The sequence below is a fragment of the Daucus carota genome, chromosome 5 (genome assembly GCF_001625215.2).
Source record: "Daucus carota subsp. sativus chromosome 5, DH1 v3.0, whole genome shotgun sequence".
In the NCBI taxonomy this organism is placed as follows: domain Eukaryota; kingdom Viridiplantae; phylum Streptophyta; class Magnoliopsida; order Apiales; family Apiaceae; genus Daucus; species Daucus carota.
In genome coordinates this window covers 2,802,249-2,823,798 of record NC_030385.2, presented here as the reverse complement: position 1 = coordinate 2,823,798, position 21,550 = coordinate 2,802,249, and the positions used below count along the sequence as shown (strand labels likewise).

At 35.5% G+C, this 21,550-nt stretch overlaps 4 protein-coding genes across 5 annotated transcripts; 1 reads left to right on the top strand and 3 right to left on the bottom strand.

The window, feature by feature from the left end:
- Nucleotides 1–835: 835 nt before the first annotated feature.
- LOC108222610 (uncharacterized) lies at nucleotides 836–1,693 on the bottom strand. Its single transcript, XM_017396506.2, has 2 exons — nucleotides 1,193–1,693; nucleotides 836–1,101 (listed from the first exon to the last, which is right to left on the bottom strand). Exons 1-2 carry the CDS (start codon nucleotides 1,667–1,669, stop codon nucleotides 907–909), a joined length of 672 nt encoding a protein of 223 aa, XP_017251995.1. The 5' UTR covers nucleotides 1,670–1,693; the 3' UTR covers nucleotides 836–906.
- A 122-nt stretch (nucleotides 1,694–1,815) lies between these two features.
- LOC108221164 (uncharacterized) lies at nucleotides 1,816–3,045 on the bottom strand. Its single transcript, XM_017395061.2, has one exon. It carries the CDS (start codon nucleotides 3,043–3,045, stop codon nucleotides 1,816–1,818), a length of 1,230 nt encoding a protein of 409 aa, XP_017250550.2.
- A 5,049-nt stretch (nucleotides 3,046–8,094) lies between these two features.
- LOC108220801 (UPF0235 protein At5g63440) lies at nucleotides 8,095–11,776 on the top strand. 2 transcript variants are annotated; one of them, XM_017394661.2, is made up of 7 exons: nucleotides 8,095–8,277; nucleotides 8,675–8,789; nucleotides 10,023–10,176; nucleotides 10,327–10,423; nucleotides 10,735–10,823; nucleotides 10,923–10,991; nucleotides 11,499–11,776. In XM_017394661.2, the coding sequence occupies exons 1-7, from the start codon at nucleotides 8,163–8,165 to the stop codon at nucleotides 11,556–11,558; spliced, it is 699 nt and encodes a 232-aa protein (XP_017250150.1). In that variant the 5' UTR covers nucleotides 8,095–8,162; the 3' UTR covers nucleotides 11,559–11,776. The 2 variants fall into 2 exon arrangements, with proteins under 2 accessions (XP_017250150.1, XP_017250152.1); XM_017394663.2 differs by having other exon boundaries at nucleotides 8,107–8,277; nucleotides 8,689–8,789.
- An 873-nt stretch (nucleotides 11,777–12,649) lies between these two features.
- LOC108219817 (probable inactive purple acid phosphatase 27) lies at nucleotides 12,650–18,476 on the bottom strand. Its single transcript, XM_017393346.2, has 12 exons — nucleotides 18,075–18,476; nucleotides 17,048–17,139; nucleotides 16,794–16,863; nucleotides 16,539–16,661; nucleotides 16,276–16,368; nucleotides 15,820–15,949; nucleotides 15,229–15,310; nucleotides 14,997–15,129; nucleotides 14,504–14,709; nucleotides 14,066–14,191; nucleotides 13,247–13,556; nucleotides 12,650–13,151 (listed from the first exon to the last, which is right to left on the bottom strand). The coding sequence occupies exons 1-12, from the start codon at nucleotides 18,237–18,239 to the stop codon at nucleotides 12,846–12,848; spliced, it is 1,836 nt and encodes a 611-aa protein (XP_017248835.1). The 5' UTR covers nucleotides 18,240–18,476; the 3' UTR covers nucleotides 12,650–12,845.
- Between the last annotated feature and the right edge of the window lie 3,074 nt (nucleotides 18,477–21,550).

The window sequence follows — 21,550 nt, the reverse complement described above, 5'->3', positions numbered from 1 at the left end:
ACTACGGGAAAACAGGACATAACCGACCGACAAAATCGGTCGGTTATGAAGAATATCGGTCGGTTATAAGCCTAAAACCGACCGATATGGCTGGTCGGTTAAACCCTGGTCGGTTACGTGAATTGGTCGGGTTTAACCCTTAAAACCGACCAAGAAAGTGGTCGGTTATGTGCCTTTTTGTTCCCAGAAAAGTGGCCCCACTTGATGCCACCTGTCACCACGTGGCAACATGTGTCACGCCACGTCAGAAGCGACTAGTAAAACCGACCGACATGAGTGGTCGGTTATGTGTTTTTTATCTGAGTTGACTTTGACACAAAACCGACCGTAGTCAACCTTCTGCCACGGTCGGTTATGTGCGGTCGGTTATGAGTCGGTCGGGTTTGTGGCAGTAGCCCATCCTGATTCACATAACCGACCGTCGCATAACCGACCGACTTCTTATGAAGACGGTCGGTTTTCTGGGTTTTATGTAATGAGCACGGTCGGTTATAGTTGAATGCGGTCGGTTTTCTGGCATCAATATGGTAAAAAACGGTCGGTTTTGGTACCATTCGGTCGGTTTTGCTGGGTGCATTTTTAAAAAAATTGCAGCAGAATCTGCAGTTTCCAATCCATTCCAACCACAATCCAAACCAGAACCATACCAAAACCATACCAGCCACAATCCAAACAACAAAATTAAACGAAACCATTCTAAATAAACAAAATTAAACGAAATACCAACAACAAAATTAAACGAAAGCATTCTAAATAAACCAAATCCAAACATTATAATTACAAATTCAAACATTCTAATTACAAATCCAAACATTCAAACAATTCAAAACACAAACATTCACCACAATCCAAATCCAACCATTGTCTTAATATATACCATCCGTTAAAATTAAATTATAAATTACACTAATCGGTCAAAGAAACATCGGATGATTCACCATCGCCTTCGCCACCATCTTCACCACCGCCTTCACCACCGCCTTCACCACCGCCTTCCCCACCACCTTCACCGCCGGCTTCGCCTTCACCCTCATCATCCGTGTTTCCATCCGTGTCCTCGTCCACATCCGTGTAATCTTTCTCTCCCTCTTGCGCAGTTGCCTACAAAAACATGTCAAACAATTAGAAATCCATTCATTTTTACATATCAACCAAAAACAAAAAACAAAGCATTAAGTCATAAGTGTATTACCATTTTAGCACGAGCATCCATTTTTTGGAGGACATCCTCGAGCAATGTCCCTACAATATGCACAACCTCGCCGCCAAGAAGGTTATTCCATTCCGCCCTCCGAGCCGGGTCAGCGGCTGGATCGGACGCCTCGAGGGCTGTGCGTGCAAAGGTTGTTATCTCCTCATCCGATAGGCGACGAGCAAATTGCAGAGGATTGGCACGGGTTTCATTGAGCACATTGCGGACAATCGGGAGGAAGATGGAATCGGGAACCACCGGATTTTGTGTTGGAGCGGATGAGGATGAGCCGGCGCCGCCACGGGTGGAATCCCTATAGCGCGTGGCTAGTGTTGGGATCAAATCACTAGCTCGAGCTTTGGGGAACCCCACAACATAGTTCTTTTTTGGCCTCTCGCCTTGGGGAACCTCCATTGCTTCCATCCACCAATCCCAAGGCTCATCCCGCTCCCCCGTTTGAGTAACCTCCACCGGCATACGATCAAGAATGGAGGCATATCGTTCCTACACATTTATCACAATTGATTAGCATTCATGGTTATGATATAAACAATTAATTAAAGTGCTAAAATTAGAAGATATAAGCATTAATTAAACATATAAACATATTGACGTATTCATGGTTATAAACATATTGACCATCCACTTATCATACTCATAGCGGGATAATCACTAATTGTCCACATAAGAGCCGCTCTCATTGTAAAATTTTGTTTCAAAGATTGATCATATGTTTCAATTCCTGTATTCCACAATATCTTCAATTCATCAATGAGAGGCCTTAGACAAACGTTAATATCTTTGCCAATGCTATTCGGACCCGGCACTATATCGGTCATAAACATATAGGGTTTTTTCATGCACATTGATGGCGGAAGATTGTAGACAACTACTACTATGGGCCACACACTATATGTTTTTTTCCCGGTAGGGCCAAATGGGTTGAAACCGTCGGTTGCAAGGCCAAGCCTTATATTACGAATTTCTTGAGCAAATGATGGATATCGACGATCAAAATTTTTCCACTCTTCTCCGTCCGCGGGATGACTAATTTCTCCATCTTTGACATCTCGATTCTTGTACCATCTCATATGGTCGGATGTATGTTTTGACATATACAAGCGTTGTAGTCGAGGAATCAAAGGAAAATGTCTCAATATTTTTTTTGGTATTTTTTTACCATCTTTCCTCAAAACATCCCGATAACGATCTTGACCACATATATCACACACAACTTTATCCTTGTCATCTCCATAAAATAACATACAATCATTCTCACATAAATCAATCTTTTGATATTCAACCCTCAAACCCTTCATTATCTTCTTCATTTCATAATAAGTTTGGGGCAACGTGTGTTTTTTTGGTAATACATCCGCAAAAAGTGTAAGCAAACTATCAAAAGCCTTATTACTACAATGTGAGATATTCTTGAATTCTAACAATTTTGTGGTAAAGCTTAATCTTGTATACTTCGTATTACCGGGATAAATAGGTGCTCCATTTTCAACAATCACCTCATACAATTTTCTTGCACTATCATTTGGAACTTCTTCTACATTCCTAGTTCCCGTATCCACGTTGTTATAAAATTCGGAATTTTCACCGGCAAAATCATGTAGCATCGCATTCAAATCTACCGGTTGTTCTACCCTCGTAGGTTCCCGAACACAATAACGATTATGCGATGTTCGACTACGTTTTCTTCCTCTTTCTTCACCATGTGATGTCCAAACGGTATAACCCTCAAGCATCCCCTTAGCAAGTAAATGGAATCTAACATCATCGATACTTAACCAATTCAAATTCCTACAACGTTTACAAGGACACTTCATTGTACCATCTTCTCCCATTCCATTTTCACTTGCAAATTTTAAAAAAGTTTCTACACCATTCCTATATTCCGGAGTTAACGAAATTTTATCACTTTGCACTTGATTACTAATCCAACTTCGATCCAAGTTTGTCATCTACACACACATTTAACACACATTTAACACACACATACATTTAACACACACATACATTTAACACACACATACATTCAATACACACATACATTCAATACACAAATGTAATAACACATACATTTAACAAATAATTTGACATGAATTTCATACATTCAATACAAGCATTCAATACACACACACACATTTAATATAACAAACACATTTAACACACCCACCACACACACATTTAATGCAAAGAAATGAAAATCACTTACTTGAAATGTTTGCAAGCAATAATTCTTCCCCACTTTAGCTCCTTTCTTCTCCTTTGATTTTTATTTCAAGTGAATGGGAGCTCACTACTAGCTAAAAAGTGATATAAAAGCTGCAGGTTAAAACCGACCGACTAATCGGTCGGTTTTAGTACCAAACAAAAAAAACGACGGCGTTTTATGGGGCTGACGCACAGATATTTTTATTTAAATTAATTTTTAATTATTTTTTCGCGGAACACAAAACCGACCACAAGGAACGGTCGGTTATAACAGTGCCATGTCATACATATAACCGACCGTTGCCGACGGTCGGTTTTATTTGTTGCCACGTCACCCAGGTCGACGTCGTTTTGTGATTTCGACGGGTTAAAACCGACCACGCGACCGTCGGTCGGTTTTATATGCGGCGGTCGGTTTTGTGCGGTCGGTTTTGACCTGTTTTCTTGTAGTGAATGGTGGCAGTTACAATAACCACACCCATCAAAACCCTCCAAATTGATGGATTTTTGTGCTTAGCATGTACCCATGGGCACACAGTAGACAAACCCATATATCAATAATATATTATCTTATTTTGCATAAGAAGTGAGAAAATTAAGGATATGCTTTATCTAATTTTGTCATTAATGACTTGAATCATGCTATCTTGTTATATTGATTATTGAAGTCTTGAGTTATTTATGATCGTTCTCGCAATAACAATCTGATCCACTGACACATTCGAATACTTGAGTATGTGTCAGATACACTTACCTCGCAAATGTCATCACATTTCAGTTTTTACTGCCTGCTTTAAGCAAATAGTATTGATAATATCCGCTATTCAGAATCCGTTGTTGATATCATAATCAACAGAGACTGTAGTGATTAGAGATCTAAAATGATTACTTAAACTTTGCAGGATACTCCAACACAGTCATCTCCAGATGGTTCTGCCTGTTCAAGGTTACATTACATTAATGATTAACATCAACCCATTGCGCCAAGAGCTTAATGCTCTTTTGGTCCTAATATATGAAATTATTCAGGAACATAATAAAAGTTTTACTATCATCCAATAAATGACTACAAGTTTAAATTCATTCCTCCGCCTGAAACTATAGCCTAGTAGTAAAGATTTATTATCTGTCATCTCAAATTCCGAGTACTTTATCATTTACGTCCCTTCCTCGGACTTAAGTTTCATTCACAAATCACAAGTCATGGCCCTTCTTATGACTTAAATTTTATTCACAAGTTGTCACTCCCTTCTTATCTGGTTCCATTCCATTTGCATCCAACCAAAAGTATATCAATGTTTTGTACCGTATGTATTTGTATGAGTTGGTAACTTATGAACTTGGTAATATAATACTAAAATTTCAAAAAACAAATAAATAAATAAATTCTGAGAGGCCTTATAATCAGCATATCCATTAACAATTTATTTAAACTGGAATCACCGTTGCGCCATACTAGTCATATTAAGTAAATGAACAGAACAAGCACAGAATACGAGATAATCATTTTATCTTCTTAAAATACTCCCTCGGTATCCTTTTACTTATGCATTTAAGTAATTTATGTGTATATATGTGGTAGTCAAAATTGTAATAATAATGTTAATATTATCTATTCACAATCAAAGCAAGTGAGGTAAGGAGCAACAGAAAAAGTAATAATAAAAAATAAAAAGAACGTGAACTAGTCCAGACCACCATGATGGGACAGGACTAATTTCTTAAAAATGCTCCAATGGAGTGGGTCACTCATTTCAACGACCCAAGTCATATTACGAGTCCCAAGACACCAAATGGATCTCCATTGCTGGTGCTCTTACAAGCTTTGTCTACTGTTTATCTAAATGAAATGGGTTTGAACATTGGATGACACTGGCCACAGTTTCTAAACTGACCAGTGACCACCACCACTTAGTTGACAAAAAAATGACCTCACATGTAAGTGGGAGTGGCCATCTCCATTGTGGATGGTCGAAGAGGAATGACACAAAGCATAAAAAGCCTTCTGTTTTGTTATCTTTGAAACTATTCACCTTGACCTTGTATGTTATTCTCAGTTGCATCAAAGTTTCTCATGGGTGATAATAAATTAGATTTAGAATGTGTGAACATTTAATAATTTTTGTATGAGCTACTCTCTTCATTTCATATTATTAGGTGTCCTTTTGACTATTAGATGATCATTTGATCAAATCTTAATTATTAGTAAAATATTATTAATTATTTTAAAAATCTGAAAAATGAATTTTAAAGAGAATTATATATATATATATATATATATATATATATATATATATATTTTAATAAGATAAGTTTTAAATTTTTTTAACCAATAATTTATATGCTTGATCACCATTCATATAGTCTCTTCGAATTACATGTAAAAGATTAATTCATTTTAATAAATAACAAAAATATTTATGTTAAGAATATATATTTAACAAAAAATGTATCAGAATTTATAATTCAAACTATATGTGTGTGTTATTTTTCTATAATTTTTGTATGTTATTAAAAGTGACATATAGTAAATTTAATATCACAATGCCTGGGTTCATACCAGTAATGGACAGTACACAGTGAAATCAGCGTATTTTCAGTGGTCTAAATCTCAGAGTACTAGAAAGCGGACTTCTATATCAGTGGGATGGAAGCGACTTTGGAGACTGCCAATTCCTCACAAAATAAGAGTTTTTCTCTGGAGAATCTGTCGGAACACAATTCCAGTTCGCTATAAGCTGCGTGGAAAAGGGCTTCCAGTTACTATCAGTTGCCCAATGTGTGTAGGTGATGATAACTCCAGATCCCGTTCCGGTAGCTCCTCCGCCGTGCACTGGTGTCTTGCGGTGTAGCTGCTGGTGGGTGTCTGCAAAACAACACCGGAGGGGGGTTTGAGCCCCGCAGCGCCTCCGGCGTGAGAATGAGTGCAGGTATCGGAATGTATGAACAGGAAATAAGCTATCTATATGTGGTGGGTGAAGTTGGTGTATGGTGGCTTTGTGATGGCTGTATGGTGGCTGTATGTGTTTGTATTTACGCTGAGTGCTTGAGTGTGTGCAAAGAGTGAGTGTAGAGAGTGAAGTTACCCTTAAACTCTGGATCCTTGGTCTATTTATAGGCCAAGGATTAGGGTTTAAGGGTGCGTACCTGGATCCTGGTCCTACACGTGTAAGGGTTTGATCCCCTACACGTGTCCAGGTGTCAGCGTAGGAGTAGTATTTTGGAATGTTCCCTGGCTTGTCTCTATCGCCAGTAGTTGACCGTTATGTTTTGTCTTCATTGTGTCAGTCTGTGACTTGTGCAGCAAGTGTCGGCTGGTACAAGTGTATCCGGGTGGGTAGCATGTTCTCAGGTGTCCGGGTAAACTATGTTGTCCGGGTTGCATGACCTGGTAAGCCTGGGGGATGTCCCAAGGTGTTGGCGGCCACCCGGGGTATGGACTCCTCTAAAGGACCCGGGTATTGCTGAATCAGGTTACCCCCTATCAGGTGAGGTGGAACACTTAAGGCATCTGTTCTTTGAATGCAGCTTTTCAAAAGAATGTTGGCAATTGATGAGGCTGAACTTCGAAGCACACGATATGGAGCATGTTTCAGAATGGTTAGTTTCATTTCTTGCCTCTGGACCATTGCAGGATTTAGTTACAATGTCAGCTGTTTTCTGGGGAATCTGGTATGCTCGAAACAAGTGTGTTTTTGACAACAAAACCATGTCACTTGGTATAATCAAGTCTTGGTGTTTGAAACATGTGGGCAACTGGCAGGCAACTAATAACAAACAGGTCACTACTCATACTTAAGGAGATACTACAGACAGGACTAATCATAAGTGGAAGAAACCAGGGGAGGGCCAACTCAAAATCAATGTTGATGCTTCTGTTGTGGAGGGCCAGGATTTCTTTGCGGTGGCGATGGTCATCAAAGACCACCATGGTCAGTTTATTGCAGGAAAAACACTGAAGTTTGCAGGAGGTGTTTCTGTAACAGAGACTAAGTCTACTGGTATTTTCGAGGCATTAATATGGGCTCAGGAGATGACAGAAGGCACCATTCTGGTTGAAAGTGATTCACTGCTTAGTGTCAATGCAATTAAGCAGAATCAGAGTAACTTGCTACAGTTTGGCGATTTGTTGCAGCAGTGTGGAGAGTGTTAAGGAGTAATCTTAGAATATTTCTTAGTCATGTTAAAAAACAGTTCATCTGTTTTGTTGGAGACACTGTCGGGATTTATTGAGTTAATAAAATCCATTTCGATCAAAAATAATAATATTAAATAAATTATCTGACTTTTGTAAAATAAATCTAATCGTATTACATATTTATGTAACTTACCCGTCCAAATTAAGATGATAATGCCACAAAATAATTTAGGAGGTAGGAACTATTTTCAAACAACATGACTTAATTTTATTATACTAAATTAGAAATCTTATTAACTCATTGTTTAAAATATTTTCTATAATAAAAAGTAATTATGATGAGAAAATAAAGGGCTAAGGGAAATCTGAACAATTACTTATTTATTAAATTTTTTAGCAAAAACATGTCAGCATAATATAGATATACAATAACTGATAAAAATATATTTATATATTTAATGAAAAATTAAAATAAATATGTGTTTATATATTAAATAAAATTTGAAATAAAAGACTTTGAAAGGATGGACTAATGCTAGCCAGCATAAAAGGGCAGAAAGAGAGAGACGGAGCCGGATTGTTGTGCGCTGTGGCCTGTGTGTGAGAGAGATGCCGAAGAGAACAACCCACACGTATTCGAGCGAGGATGCTTTGCCCGACGGTCCAGACTCCGATCTCTTTGTTTATTACTGCAAACACTGCGGCTCTCATGTTCTCATCACCGGTTCGATCTCTCTCCCTCATTCTCCTCTCTATCTCTCCTCTCTCTCTCTCTCTTATCTCTCTCTCTCCCTCTCTTATCTCTCTCTTTCTCTCCACCCTCTCTCTCTCTTCTCTCTCACATCTCTCCTCATCCTCCCCGGTCTATATGTAAATGAATTTTGATTGCCATTACAATTCACTATATTTGTGTACATATACATAGTAGACCTAAATTAACGAATATATATAGTGGACCTAAGTATATGAAATTCAATTGAATTTCTCTGGTTGATAATATTGTGTTTGAGATAATAAGCTGATTACTTAAATAAAGTTATCATACACTAAAGTTTTACACTTAAAGCTGAAATTGTACTTTTGAAGTTGTACTATTTCGGTTTACTGAAATTTGTTTGTAGATACTCAATTGCAGAAAATGCCCAAGAGGAAGACTGACAGGGCCTATGTTCTGGATAAGAAGAAGCATCTTACGAGGCTTAATATTAACGAGGCTGGCAAAGTTCTATTAAAACGGTGATTACTTCGTTCTTTTGGTCTATTAATATAGGAAACGTATAGGGCACTAGAACTTCCATAAATTACTACTCGATAGATGAATAACCTCTTCAACATAATAATTTTCTCTGACTCGAGCCAATGTCAAAAATTATCAAATTTGATACCATACAAAGATATGATTTAAGAGATATTTTACTTCAAATTTAAATTCCTTTGAAACTAATTTATGTGTAACTAATTTGAGGAAAAGTCTTTCATATATAAATTAATCATGAACTTTATTTTCATGGATGCTATTTATATTTTCTTATTATCTTATTCGGTCTGGATGGTATTTATTTTGCCTGGGGAATTTGATGCGTAATTGACATTCTTTCTACTGTGATTACAGTGAACATATTAATATCTCAAATCATATACATAACTATCATCAAAAATATAATATTGTTGCAAGTAAATGAATATTAATTCAACAAATTTGATATTTAAAATGTTAAAATAGAACATTTGCATTAATAACTTATGTTTACTCTTAAATTTAATAAATATTAATCTATCAATTGATTAATACCTCTCTAAGTTAATAAATTGTGGCATTGTGCAGTCCTGGCAATTTAATTTATAAAGGTTGTAAGGTATATGATTATTACATTGACCGACCACGGTGGAGTGTGCTTTGCATATTTTGCATCATCAATTATTAGTGAGGAGTTTTTGGGAAACTGATAGCAAAACTGAACTATGTAGAAGCTTTCCTTTGAAGTCCAAATTTCTTGTGTTCATAAAAAGATATTTGATGTCTATGAGAGGAAGAGTGTAAACTGTTAGATTGTGTGTTTCCTCTAACAAGAGAAAGATAAGTACCTACCTTTTTTGTTCTTATTTAAAAATGAACTTCTCCAAATCTCACTGTCAGACTGTTAGCGTTGTTTTTGACTAATTAATAAGTGCAGTTATATTTTATTTGCTAGCAGAGGAATGTATGTCAACATAAGACTCCATTAAGTTATTACCATAAAATTGCAAACATTTGATTCACTCGTATATAAGAAGTCATGCGCAAGTTCAAAGCAAGGATTTTGAATAACCAATTATGCAATTATTTCTGTATTCTGCTAGCAGTTATACTACAATACTATTGGAAGACTAGATTTTTATTTTTGCTGGACAAAGTATTGACAGGGAGTCTCTGTTTTAGTATAAGAATGAAATTTTCATTATTAACAATCTGTGATTTTCTTTGTACAGTGGCGAAGGAAAATTGGAAAAGCAGTTCCGTATGAATTGTACTGGCTGTGGGCTGTTTGTATGCTATTGCCCTGAGGAAGATCTAGAATCTGCCTCTTTCATGTATGTTGTTGATGGTGCACTAAGTTCGGTTGCTGCTGAAACCAACCCCCAAGTAATTACCTTCGGTGCTACATTGTTTTCATCTAATGATATGAAATGCAGATATTTTTGAGCAATGGAATGTTGTATTTGAAATAATTTAATTATTTTTTGGTGCAATTTATTCAAGTTTTGTGATCCTCCTTCTCATTCAATGACATAGGATGCCCCTGTTCCACCATGCATATCGCAGTTAGAAGGTGGACTAGTTCAAGTGGCTATTGAAGTGGAAGACCGAGCACAACGGTCTGCAGTCACAAGTAAACTCATATTTCAATATTTATTATCAATGCATCAGTAAAATAGCATGTGTTTGAATGGATCAGTTTTTGGGATAATACATCTATGCCTCTGATGAGATCATGTAACTATTAGTCAACTAGTCCAGTCATGCTAGAGATTCTTGCAGTTATCCTTCCCGTCTATGTTCGCAGATTGCAGTTCATTATGCAGATGCAAGATTTTTATTACTGGATGTTTTCTGCATCTGCTTGTTCCTATAAAACTTTTAAGTAGAGTTAATAAGTGTTTCTATTAACTCATAACCTCTTTGCTCCTGGTACATTTGTAGGAGTAAATGCTGATGATGTTCGCGTAACTATAGCAGCGCCTGCAGCTCGTGGTGAAGCTAATAACGAACTTCTAGAATTCATGGGAAAGGTAATCCCATTATTCATGTCCCGCATGGTTTCATGTTTTTAGTGTTTGGCCTAGTATTTTGTAGAATTATATAAAGAACATTTTTTTAATTTGAATTAGGTGTTGGGTTTGAGACTAAGCCAGATGACCCTTCAAAGAGGGTGGAATAGCAAATCAAAGCTCCTTGTGGTGAGTAACAAAAGTATTTTCAGTTCTTGTGTTCACTGTTTCCAAGCATTTATAATGTGATGCTCTATAGAGTAGGAATCAACTTGTGATTGCTGATATTCTAGCAAATAGTGGAACACATAGTTAATACTCTGTCCACCTAGTACTTTAAAAGGTTGGATATAGTGGTTACCTGTTTTTTGTCACCACATCACCTATGTCTCTGTGGAGACATACGATCATTTTAAAGTCATGCAAAGATTTATGCAAGGGTTTGGGTGGTAATGGAACTGATAAGACACTGAAAACTCTGAACTCTCTACCCAGAATTACTACGGATGTGAAGAAGTTGATATCCACATTACTCTTTACTGATTATCACCTACTCAAACTCAGTTCAGCATTATTTATACTTGTGTCAAGGAGTTTAATTACTGATGGAAGGTGTCCGCCTGATTATTAGAATTACTATTTGTATTAATCTTAATTACTTTTTATATTAATCTTAATTTTGGATGACCATATCAGGTGGAAGATATGACTGCTAGACAGGTATATGAGAAACTTTTGGAATCCGTTCAGCCTTGAATATGTGAAACTTCAGGAAGCTGTTTGTATTACCCTTGTAACTTTTGGAATCCGTTTAACCTTGAAACTGCTGGATTAATTGATACCAAGTTTGTATTATCCTTGTATCATGTTTTCTCGCGATTGCTGTTTTTGACAATCCTTGATTACATGTTTTACTATAAATCAACTGTAGAAATCCTAATCAATTGAGTTATGGATTATGCCATTTTGTTCAATTTTCTTTTTCACAAGTTAAGCATGGGAATTATTTTTAAACCTCGTTTTACCTTAATCTGATAAATTTGTCTTTCGCCATATCTGACAATGCTGTTTATAAAAAGTAAAATTAATAACTAAGAAATTATGGAATAGATCATAGAGCTGCCTCTTAGTACAGTGATCCCTTCCCTTCCCATGGGTTCAGCAAATGGTCCCTCCCAACTTCACAGAAGAGTACCGCAAAGTACACGATGAGCACCAAAGATCAGCCATGGACTTTGTTCCTTAGGATCGTTGTCGCAATAACAATCTGATCCACTGCCACATTCGAATACTTGAGTTTGAGTATGTGTCAGATACACTTACCTTGCAAATGTTAATAACATTTCAGTTTTTACTGCCTGCGTTAAGCAAATAGTATTGATAGTATCCGTGATTCAGAATCGGTTGTTAATATCATAATCAACAGAGACTGTAGTGATTAGGGATCTAAAATGATTACTTAAACTTTGCAGGAGATAAAGCTTCAACCCAGTCATCTCCAGATGGTTCTGCCTGTTCAAGGTTTACATTACATTAATGATTAACATCAACCCATTGCCCCGAGAGCTTAATCCTCTTTTGGTCCTAGTAAATCAAATTATTCAGGACATAATAAAAAAATTACTATCATCTGATAAATGATAAAGGACATTAATGTATTATTTAAATTTATTATTTTATTAAGAGTTTAAATACGGTTTAAATGTAATAGAAAAATGACAAGTATGGGTAGGCATAAATGGAAGAGGAATGACACAAAGCATAGAAAGCCTTGTGTATTGTTATCTTTGAAAGTGATTGTTCACCTTGACCTTGTATTTCCTTCTCAGCTGCATCAAAGTTTCTGATGAAACAGAAAACCACAGAGCTGATAATAAATTAATTTTCGAATGTGTGAACATTTGATAAATATTTTGTGAAGAATTAATCATGAGTAAACCTAACATTTAAAGACTGAGAGTAGTAGTGTAGTATGACATCTGATGAACACTGATATCGGACAGAGTTCTATCAAACAGTTACTAGGGAAGAAGTGGAATAGCTTTATGAAGCTGCTGTGGTGGCCTCACAGCTATCATGTACACATGCTAAGACATCTTTATAATCTCTTGATATAGTGAATGAATCGTAAACCAGTCCATCACTGCTCTTCTTGTACTCAAACAACAAGGACGAGTGATTAAATGCTGTTAGTTTAACAAATCCGTAGTCATAATCTTTGTAAAGACTCCAACTGGTTTGAACTTCACTGAATTCAGATAAATGGCTCCCCGCGCCACCTGCAACGACGTGGATTGTTCCGTTCATTGTGCCAGAATAGTTGGATTTTTCTGAGTTCACACATCGGTTCTGCAGGACCAGCAAAAGAAAAGGACGATTAAAGATAAGCCAGAAGTAAAAGAGTCTGAGTGATCCAAATGAGTAAAAGTAGAAAATATCTCTACCTGGTATATAGGACAAGTTCTTTCATAGTTATGTACATGTCCATAAAATGCTATGTCCACCTTATATTTCTGCCAGAGCCTCTGCAAGCTTTCCCTTCCCATTGGTTCTTCGAATGATCCCTCCAGGCCGTAATATTTGTCGGAAGAGTACCCGAGGACACGATGAGCAGCAAAGATCAGCCAGGGCTGCTTTTGTCTGTCCACTGATGCAAGACATTTCTCAATGAACAAATACTGCTCGGAACCCTCCCTCCAGTCATGTTCAGTATCAGCTATGCAGAAGTGAAACATCCCATAATCAGTCGAGTACCTTGCAATTATACCCCAGCCGTATTTGTGTCAAAGCTTTCTATAGATATAAATAAAAAAGTTATATAGCTACAGCTAGTGTAACACCAGATTACAATATATTGAACTGGATCGGTGCTGGTAACCTTTCACTTTTTAAAAATAGTTGACACATTTTGCACAAGTAAAATAACCAATTCCTTTTCTAAAAAATTCAACATAGATACTAGTGAGGGACAGCATTTACGAACTTTATATGGAAAACTGACAAGTACAGTAAAACTGTGGCACACAGGCTTGCAAGTCGTAATCCTACCATATGCCAACTACATATATGTGCTGCAACAAGACATATCTAGCTTTAATATGACAAAAATCACACAAGTGACTGTGTGCCATGACTAAGTGCTGAAGCATTGTAAATATAACTGAAAACACTTCAGGTGTTTCAAGTTCAAGAGGAAGAAAACTTTTTCCTGTTTCCTTTTCTACAGCTAAGTGTGACTTCATTTTAGAAGCAATAATCCATACCAGAATTTTGCTCTGTTTTCTGCAGGAACATAGAACATGGTCTCAGCTAAAACGCCACATTCTCCACCTGAATCCACAGTATTGTAGAAGGATCCTGATCCAGGCCAGTCACGCTCATGATTTCCACTGCAGAAAAAATTAGAAATTATAACTCTTCCATTCCAGAGAAGAAATTCTCTAAATCTTGTTGCCCCCACCCCCAAAAAAAATAATAATAATAAACTTTCAGTTATGATAATATAAGACTATGTCATTAAATTTAATAGCGAAATATATTGATATGCCGGTAATGCACCCTAAAAACTCATATTCACTAGTAAATGTAATTTACGGAATTTATGTAGAAATTTTGCAAATAGGGCTTTTATGGGCAAATACAAGTTTGACGTAAGGTCCAGAATTAATTGAGAAGTCTCCATATAGTTATGTAGGACATACCTAGCAACCATATATGGCACAGTTGATGCAATAGGTTCCACCTGCGATGTGAACTGGTCCCATTGTGAGATGTATCCATTTGCATATGACAAATCTCCAATATGGAAAACTATGTCGATGTTCTCAAGGTCCTTGATCAGTTGATCAGTTGTATTAAGTGATCCTGGTTGATAATTACTATACTCATTTGAACCATCACGCTCTGCCTGAAATACACAAAAGATGATCAAATTACTCTGAGGTCGATACAACCTGTATTGTTAATTAAATTTTCATATATGCAACAGACTGGATATCGTGTTATACCAAAATATTCATTTCGATATATAATGATAAGATAGCAGGAACTGCAATCAAAAAATTTTAGCTACATATTTGTTTTAGCTTGATTTGACATTTCAGTTGGATAATGCAGAATGACTTTTACCTATTAAAAAAGATTTAGTTAGCATTGTGCAAGAATCAGTATCAGTGTTCAGTTTAAGCTGACTACCTTTCCCATGTCTCCAAATATTACAATCTTCTGTAAGGAATCTTGACCAGGATATGGTGATGATTTGAATGAATATGTCTTGCTCCATATATATGATCCATCAGATAACATGTGTCCCATTCTGTAAGTGTACCTGCAAAAAGTTGTCAAGACATTAAATCATTTAAAAAGACATAATGCGAAGTTTTAAAGATGCTTGTTGCAGATCCTAATGGAATCTCAGATTGATTACATAATATTTGGCCACAAATCCTTTAAAAAACTTGTATGTATGAATCCAGGATCACGCCAACCAACTGTCCGTGCAGGCGAGCCTACAGATATAAAGACACGCTGTATTAATAGAAGCCAGGCAAGCAATCAGTGGATTCAAACAAGTCTAATAAATCTGATATACTATGCAAGTAATACATATATGCATATATATCAATATATCATTGAAGCGGTAACAAAATAGACAAAGCTGCCCCTATTTTGTGATGTTCTATAACAAATGAATACTAGTGCTAAATTACAAGGGTTTTTAAAAGTGACATTGCTCCATTTCTTTTTCATTCATAAATATAATAACCCATGTTATGTTATCTTAATTCTCAAGCTTCAATTTTACTAGATTTATATCATGGGTAAAAAGCATTAGCATGCATTTGATTTCTGTTTTCAGATATATATATTTCTGATATGATATGGATTCCGAGAATAGCTACACATTGATTAATTGTAAAGCAGGCCCGTGGACGTTGATCTATTTGAAAATTTTTGTCTTAGATAATGCAGTCTCAAGTAAACACTTTTCTAATTTACATGGATTAGAATTTTTTACCACACAGGCTGTTGCGCGTGAAAGTCAATGTTCCTGCTGGCGAGCGCCTTCGTGACTGTCCTCTCATACCCCACTCGACAAAAGAAATGGCTTCATCTATGTTGTAGCCACTTGTCCATGTTACTGTCATCTGCAATCAGTAAAAGATGGGCTAAGAAATTGTTGTATGATAAGTTATTCACTTGATTTAGTTCTCTTTAGGGAATTTTGTGATATAATATAAACAGACACTTCCTCAAGCAGTCAAGCAGACTCAAGTTAAGATACTATAGTAACTCCGAGAAACAAAAAATAATAATGTGTCCGGTCACAGAGGAACTTCCTCAAGCAGTCACGCAGCCTTAATAATAACTCTAGATAAACAAGAGATGGTAATGTATCTGTTCGCAAGCAAGATGGTGCCGCATGTCCCAGTAAACAAAAATATGCCAGAACTGGTGGATGAGATGAACTTACTTCATTCCAGGATTTTCCCTGTGCAAGGCGAGGATAAACGGGAGCTTTTGGGTTAATAAATCTAATGGGATCTGAAACAGCGACCACTTTTGGCTGCAATAGTGAAAATGTAATTAGTCAATGTCATGCCATCACAAAGGACTCCACAGATTTTGTGAAGTGGCTGAAATGCACAAAGATCCAACAAAAAAACAGCTATAAAGAGGAACTAGATATCTGAATCATATGAAATCAGTTAAGAGAAATGCATAAGACAAGCTTACATTTGACAAACCGCCTGAGAACAATGCAAATGAGAAATCTGCTCGCTGATTGATTAACTGGAACTTAATTGAAGCCCTGCCTGTCTTTGTGTAATTGGAAGTGGATTGATTTGCATATGTGTACTGCAATTAGGACATTTTAATCTTCACTTTCCCATTATTAGGGACTCAATCAATGTAAATTACTAGTAGAGACACCAATAAATGGTTCACCTATATATATCCTATGTCATAGCAAGACTCAAGTATACATACCTTTATAGGGGCTGAACATATGTATGGACTTTGTTCCTTGGGATCGTTCTCGTAATAACATTCTGATCCACTGCCACGTTCAAGTATTTGAGGGTGTAATGTGTTAAATACGGTTAAATTTCAAATGCAAACACAATTCCAGTAGTTACAACCTAGCTTTAGGATGAAATACTTAATATATCGACCATTCAGAACATACTACTATCAATATGAAAATCTGTCGTAACTATCGTGGTGTGAGATCTGTTAATTACTTGAACTTTGCAGGAGAAAAAACTCCAACCCAGTCATCTTCAGATGGTTCTGCGTGTTCAAGGTCCACATTAACCCATTGAGTATCCTCACCCTGTCATCACCCAAATCAAAAGCAATTAAGTTACAACTTTATGCTAATTTCTACATACAATATCGAATTCCAGAAGGAAGCAATTATCAGCGCATAACCATAACATACATTCTTTTGGCCTGAGACCTTGATGATAACTATAATTTTCGTTCATACCTCCATTCCACTAATAGCACATAACCATGACATACATTAACTAATTTTGAACTATATTTCAATCCCGTCATATTGGGTAAGTACCTAATCCTACTTCATACTCGTTTCTTATATAAATTCCATCATAAAAAAATGTAACACTCTCTCCAGTACCTTCCCTCTTCCGACTGCAATTCTGTCCACAAGTTTTCATTCCATTCCTACCGCATAAGATAATCCCTAGTAACAAACTACACATTTCCCCTAACAGCGCTCCTGTGATGACTTAACAGCTAAATGTAAAGAAATCACAGTTACATTGTGCTACTCATTTTAAGTATACATACTGATACCATGAACAGAAGAAGCTATACAGTTAAACCTCCATATATAAATGCCATCCAGACCGAAAATTTTTATTCATATATCAAAATTATTCATTTATTCAGATTAAACTTACGCCCTAGCCTAAATTTGACTTTACCTCCTATTTTAAAGTGCATTGAGCGGATAATTTTATTAATTATTCTTTAAATTTTACTTCAATTCAGGAAAAAAAAATCAAAATAATTTACAAAACTATCCGATCAAACAACTTAAAATACTTCCGTACCGAAAAACAACACAAGAACGAGTAGAGCATGTTAGTAAGTTAGTATTATTAATTTTTGACTAATAACGCTTATAGCCTTACAATTAAGTATCTGTTCTCAGAAACTATCGAGTTGAGATAACTGACAATAAATCCTTAACTGCGTGGGCTATCCAATCGTGCTCAAGTTCGTATTATTATTTATTACCTTCAAACCAAGAAAAGGGGGGTGAGCTCTGATTGATGAGGAATGAGCGAGAGCAAAAGTAGCTTTGTGGATTGCTATCTTGGAAAGTGGCTGCTCTCCTTGAATTACTGATTCACAGCTTCTGATGAATATTAAGACAGCCACCAGGCTAAGCAATATCTTCATCGTTGGAGTCTCCGATGAATCGATGATGTTAAGCTATGACATGTGTTTATATGTCTTCTGGAGAGAAGATTCCTGGGAGATATTCTTGTTTTTGACTGCGAGAGTTAGAATATAAGCTTACCAGAATAATGCCGGTAGTTCTTGTGAGGTGAAGTGTAAAATACGAATTTTTAGTAATAAATTATTAGTGGCCAGTGGGTCGTTAAGATCAACGCCTTGGCACAGGGGAAAATGGTCCAAGATCTTACGAGTGCCGTGTTTTGAAGTTATAGGCCGGGATAAAATTAGAAATTTGGGGTATTTTAAAAGTTTGATCATTCTAATTGTTAATATTAGTGTTTGGTAGTTAGCGGATTAAAATAGTGATTTGACCTCAAATATTAATTTTCAAAAAACTATTTTGAAGAATTTTTTGGGTTAGAGATTTCGATATGTGTCATAAAAACTGATCAAACGGCTATTACCAAACAGTTTTACAAGAAACTGTTAATTTAATCCGCTAGTCAAAATTTCAATTTCGATCAGCTAGTCAAATCATTTAATTCAATCCACTAATAGCTAACTGTTAACCACTAATTCTCAGACAGTGTCAAAATGAAGAATGTCCGGACTAATGGATTTGAGAAAATGACCCCAAATACCACTCATTAACATCACATAAATTAGTATTTTCAATTTAGAAAACTGTTAATTTTAGCCTCAACAAAACGCTAAATGAACGCTAGATGATGATGTAGTGTTATGTTCTTTTAATCCTCAAAGAATGTTACATAAACTAACGTTAGTTCAGCTGTTTTAAAAGGGACTTGCATCCTCTTGGTCACACATTCGACTCCTAAACGGAGGAGAATTTGTGATTATGTCTTCTTAGGCCAGAGCCTGTCGCTTAAGTGCAGTTTACATGATTCACGTAATTTGCATGCTACTGCGTGAGTTCGTAGGTTTACCCAGTGACACCCGTAGGGTAACGGTTGCGGGTTCCGACGTAAAATAAATAAATAAATAAATAAACAAGTGTTACGTTCTTTTTAATCATAACCGAACGCTAAACAATGTAGCGTTTTGTATGGATATCCAAAACGCTACACGATGTTGCGTTAATAAATAATATTTGAGCATGTGTAACCCAGTGGCACCCGTAGCCGTAAGATAGCGGCTGCGAGTTCCTACGTAAAATAAATAAATAAACTAGCTTTACGTATGCTAAACAATGTTGCGTTTTGTATGAATATCCAAAACGCTACACGATGCTGCGTTAATAAATAATATTTGAGATCATTTTTTCAGATGGTGATATTATGGATATTAATAATGAATATAGTGATAATGGGGTCAACACCCGCAATCGGGTTATACTTTTTCTAAAAATATCATATTATTATTTGATTTGATGTTGATAAATATACTTAACATAAATGTATTTTAGATCACTTATTTTATTAAATTTATATTATTATTTTAATATATCCTCATACTGAGTATTTTTTAATTCTATATTAAATATTTATATATAACCATATAAATAAAGATAAAGTTGATAAATATTGTAAAATAATTTATGGCGTCATTCTCCTTACATCCCCTCTCTCTATCGTATCATTCCCCCTTTTTCGTATCAAAATGTAACTTTTTGAGATTGAAAAATAAAATTGGATATCAAATAAATTTTTCAATATGATTAATTCATCTGTTACAGTCTCTGTTCTAAAAGTCGGTAATTAGTCACGATTAATAATCACCGATCAATTCTTGTTCAAGTTCTCGCCAAACTGATTAAATCTCCGATTAATCACCGATCAATCCGGTTAATTACGTATCAATTCAATTAATGTCCAATTAATCCTTGTTCCGTGACTTATCGATTAAGTTCAATTTCCGCTTTTTACAACACTGGTTACAGTTATATAATTTAGGGATTTATGATATAATTATATCTTCTTTTCTCGGTTTCGGGGATGTGGATTTTTATCCATGAATACTTTTTACTAATATTTATTGATGATAGATATTGAAGTTTAATATAATAGCAACACAAAGTATTCATGTAATTTAATGTACAATTCTTTATCCGAAAAACTCGGATCGGATTTGGTTGACCTAATACATCCGAACCCGGACCTTAAGTACCTATTTTTTACTCATTCTTTTTCACGGAATATTTTTATATATAATATATCGTATATAGTATATAAATTTGTATTAGACAAATACATACAATTGTCTTATATTTATATATTATTCAAACAAATTTATATATTTTTGGTTGCATTTGTTATTTGGTAACATGACATTCAAACGTCGAGGACCTTGAAAACTTGTGTGCGGAGATTTAAGAAAGTCGTCAACGAGTTTGAAGATTTTGGGTGGAGGAACGTGAGAATTTTAATTCAGTTAATAAATTACTGTTTACGATTACTAATTGTACCAACAAATCATGATATTTTGAGAGTTTATGATGGACAAATTGTTTGTTTCAACATATTTTCGGATTCAGAGTTTCGACTTCGCTCAATATTCAAAAAATACTCATAATTTGATCTAGGTTGTGACTTGTGGCATATAGTATCAAAATCAACTCTCAAAATTTTGATTAGTCAAGTTGCAGGAGGTAGGACTAGAAAAACTATGATGCCACAATAGCAATTGGTATCCATAATAGTTAGAAAGTTCTAGATCTATCTATTTCAGCCTTTACAAGGACAGGAATTCAAATAAGGAATTTTAAATTGGAGAATCTATAACACCCAAATCTCATGCGGAGGAGTGTAAAGATTTTAATTCACTTCATAAGTATAAGTGTTGCCATCAATTATTTTAATTTAATTTATAAACATAAATACTGCTATCAAATAATATCAAAAATTTGGGAGCCGATAGTTGGCTTTTGAATTATCAAAATTATTGCATTTTATAACAAGCATATTTCAATTTATTTTTTAATTCGGAGTTAAGGATTTATTCTAATTTTCAAAAAAGACTCGAAACATGATTTTATTGTCAAATTCAGAGTTCAGTATTTTACCTAATTTTCAAAAAGGACTTGGAATGTGACATAATTATCACATAATTTCATAATGATTTGGCATCTGACGTTTGTTAAAATTCAAGAGTTTGGGATTTAACCCGATTTTCATTTTCAAAAAGGAATCGATATGTGACATGATTATTACATAATCTCACAGAGTTTGGGATTTAACCTAATTTTCATTTTCAAAAAGAACCCTAGATGTGACGTGATTATCATATAATCCCATAATGATACAGGATGTGACATTTGTCAAATTGAAAATTCACGATTTAATCTAATTTTT

Coding starts and splice junctions, on each gene's coding strand:
- LOC108222610 (XM_017396506.2), bottom strand. CDS start 1,669: ATGCCGGTGGAGGTTACTCAAACGGGGGAGCGGGATGAGCCTTGGGAT. Junction 1,102..1,192: donor TGGATGCTCGTGCTAAAATG/GTAATACACTTA, acceptor ATGTTTTTGTAG/GCAACTGCGCAAGAGGGAGA.
- LOC108221164 (XM_017395061.2), bottom strand. CDS start 3,045: ATGGGAGAAGATGGTACAATGAAGTGTCCTTGTAAACGTTGTAGGAAT.
- LOC108220801 (XM_017394661.2), top strand. CDS start 8,163: ATGCCGAAGAGAACAACCCACACGTATTCGAGCGAGGATGCTTTGCCC. Junction 10,424..10,734: donor ACAACGGTCTGCAGTCACAA/GTAAACTCATAT, acceptor GTACATTTGTAG/GAGTAAATGCTGATGATGTT. Junction 10,992..11,498: donor GCAAATCAAAGCTCCTTGTG/GTGAGTAACAAA, acceptor TGACCATATCAG/GTGGAAGATATGACTGCTAG.
- LOC108219817 (XM_017393346.2), bottom strand. CDS start 18,239: ATGAAGATATTGCTTAGCCTGGTGGCTGTCTTAATATTCATCAGAAGC. Junction 16,662..16,793: donor TATGTTCAGCCCCTATAAAG/GTATGTATACTT, acceptor TCCTAATTGCAG/TACACATATGCAAATCAATC. Junction 16,369..16,538: donor TCTCAGGCGGTTTGTCAAAT/GTAAGCTTGTCT, acceptor TCACTATTGCAG/CCAAAAGTGGTCGCTGTTTC.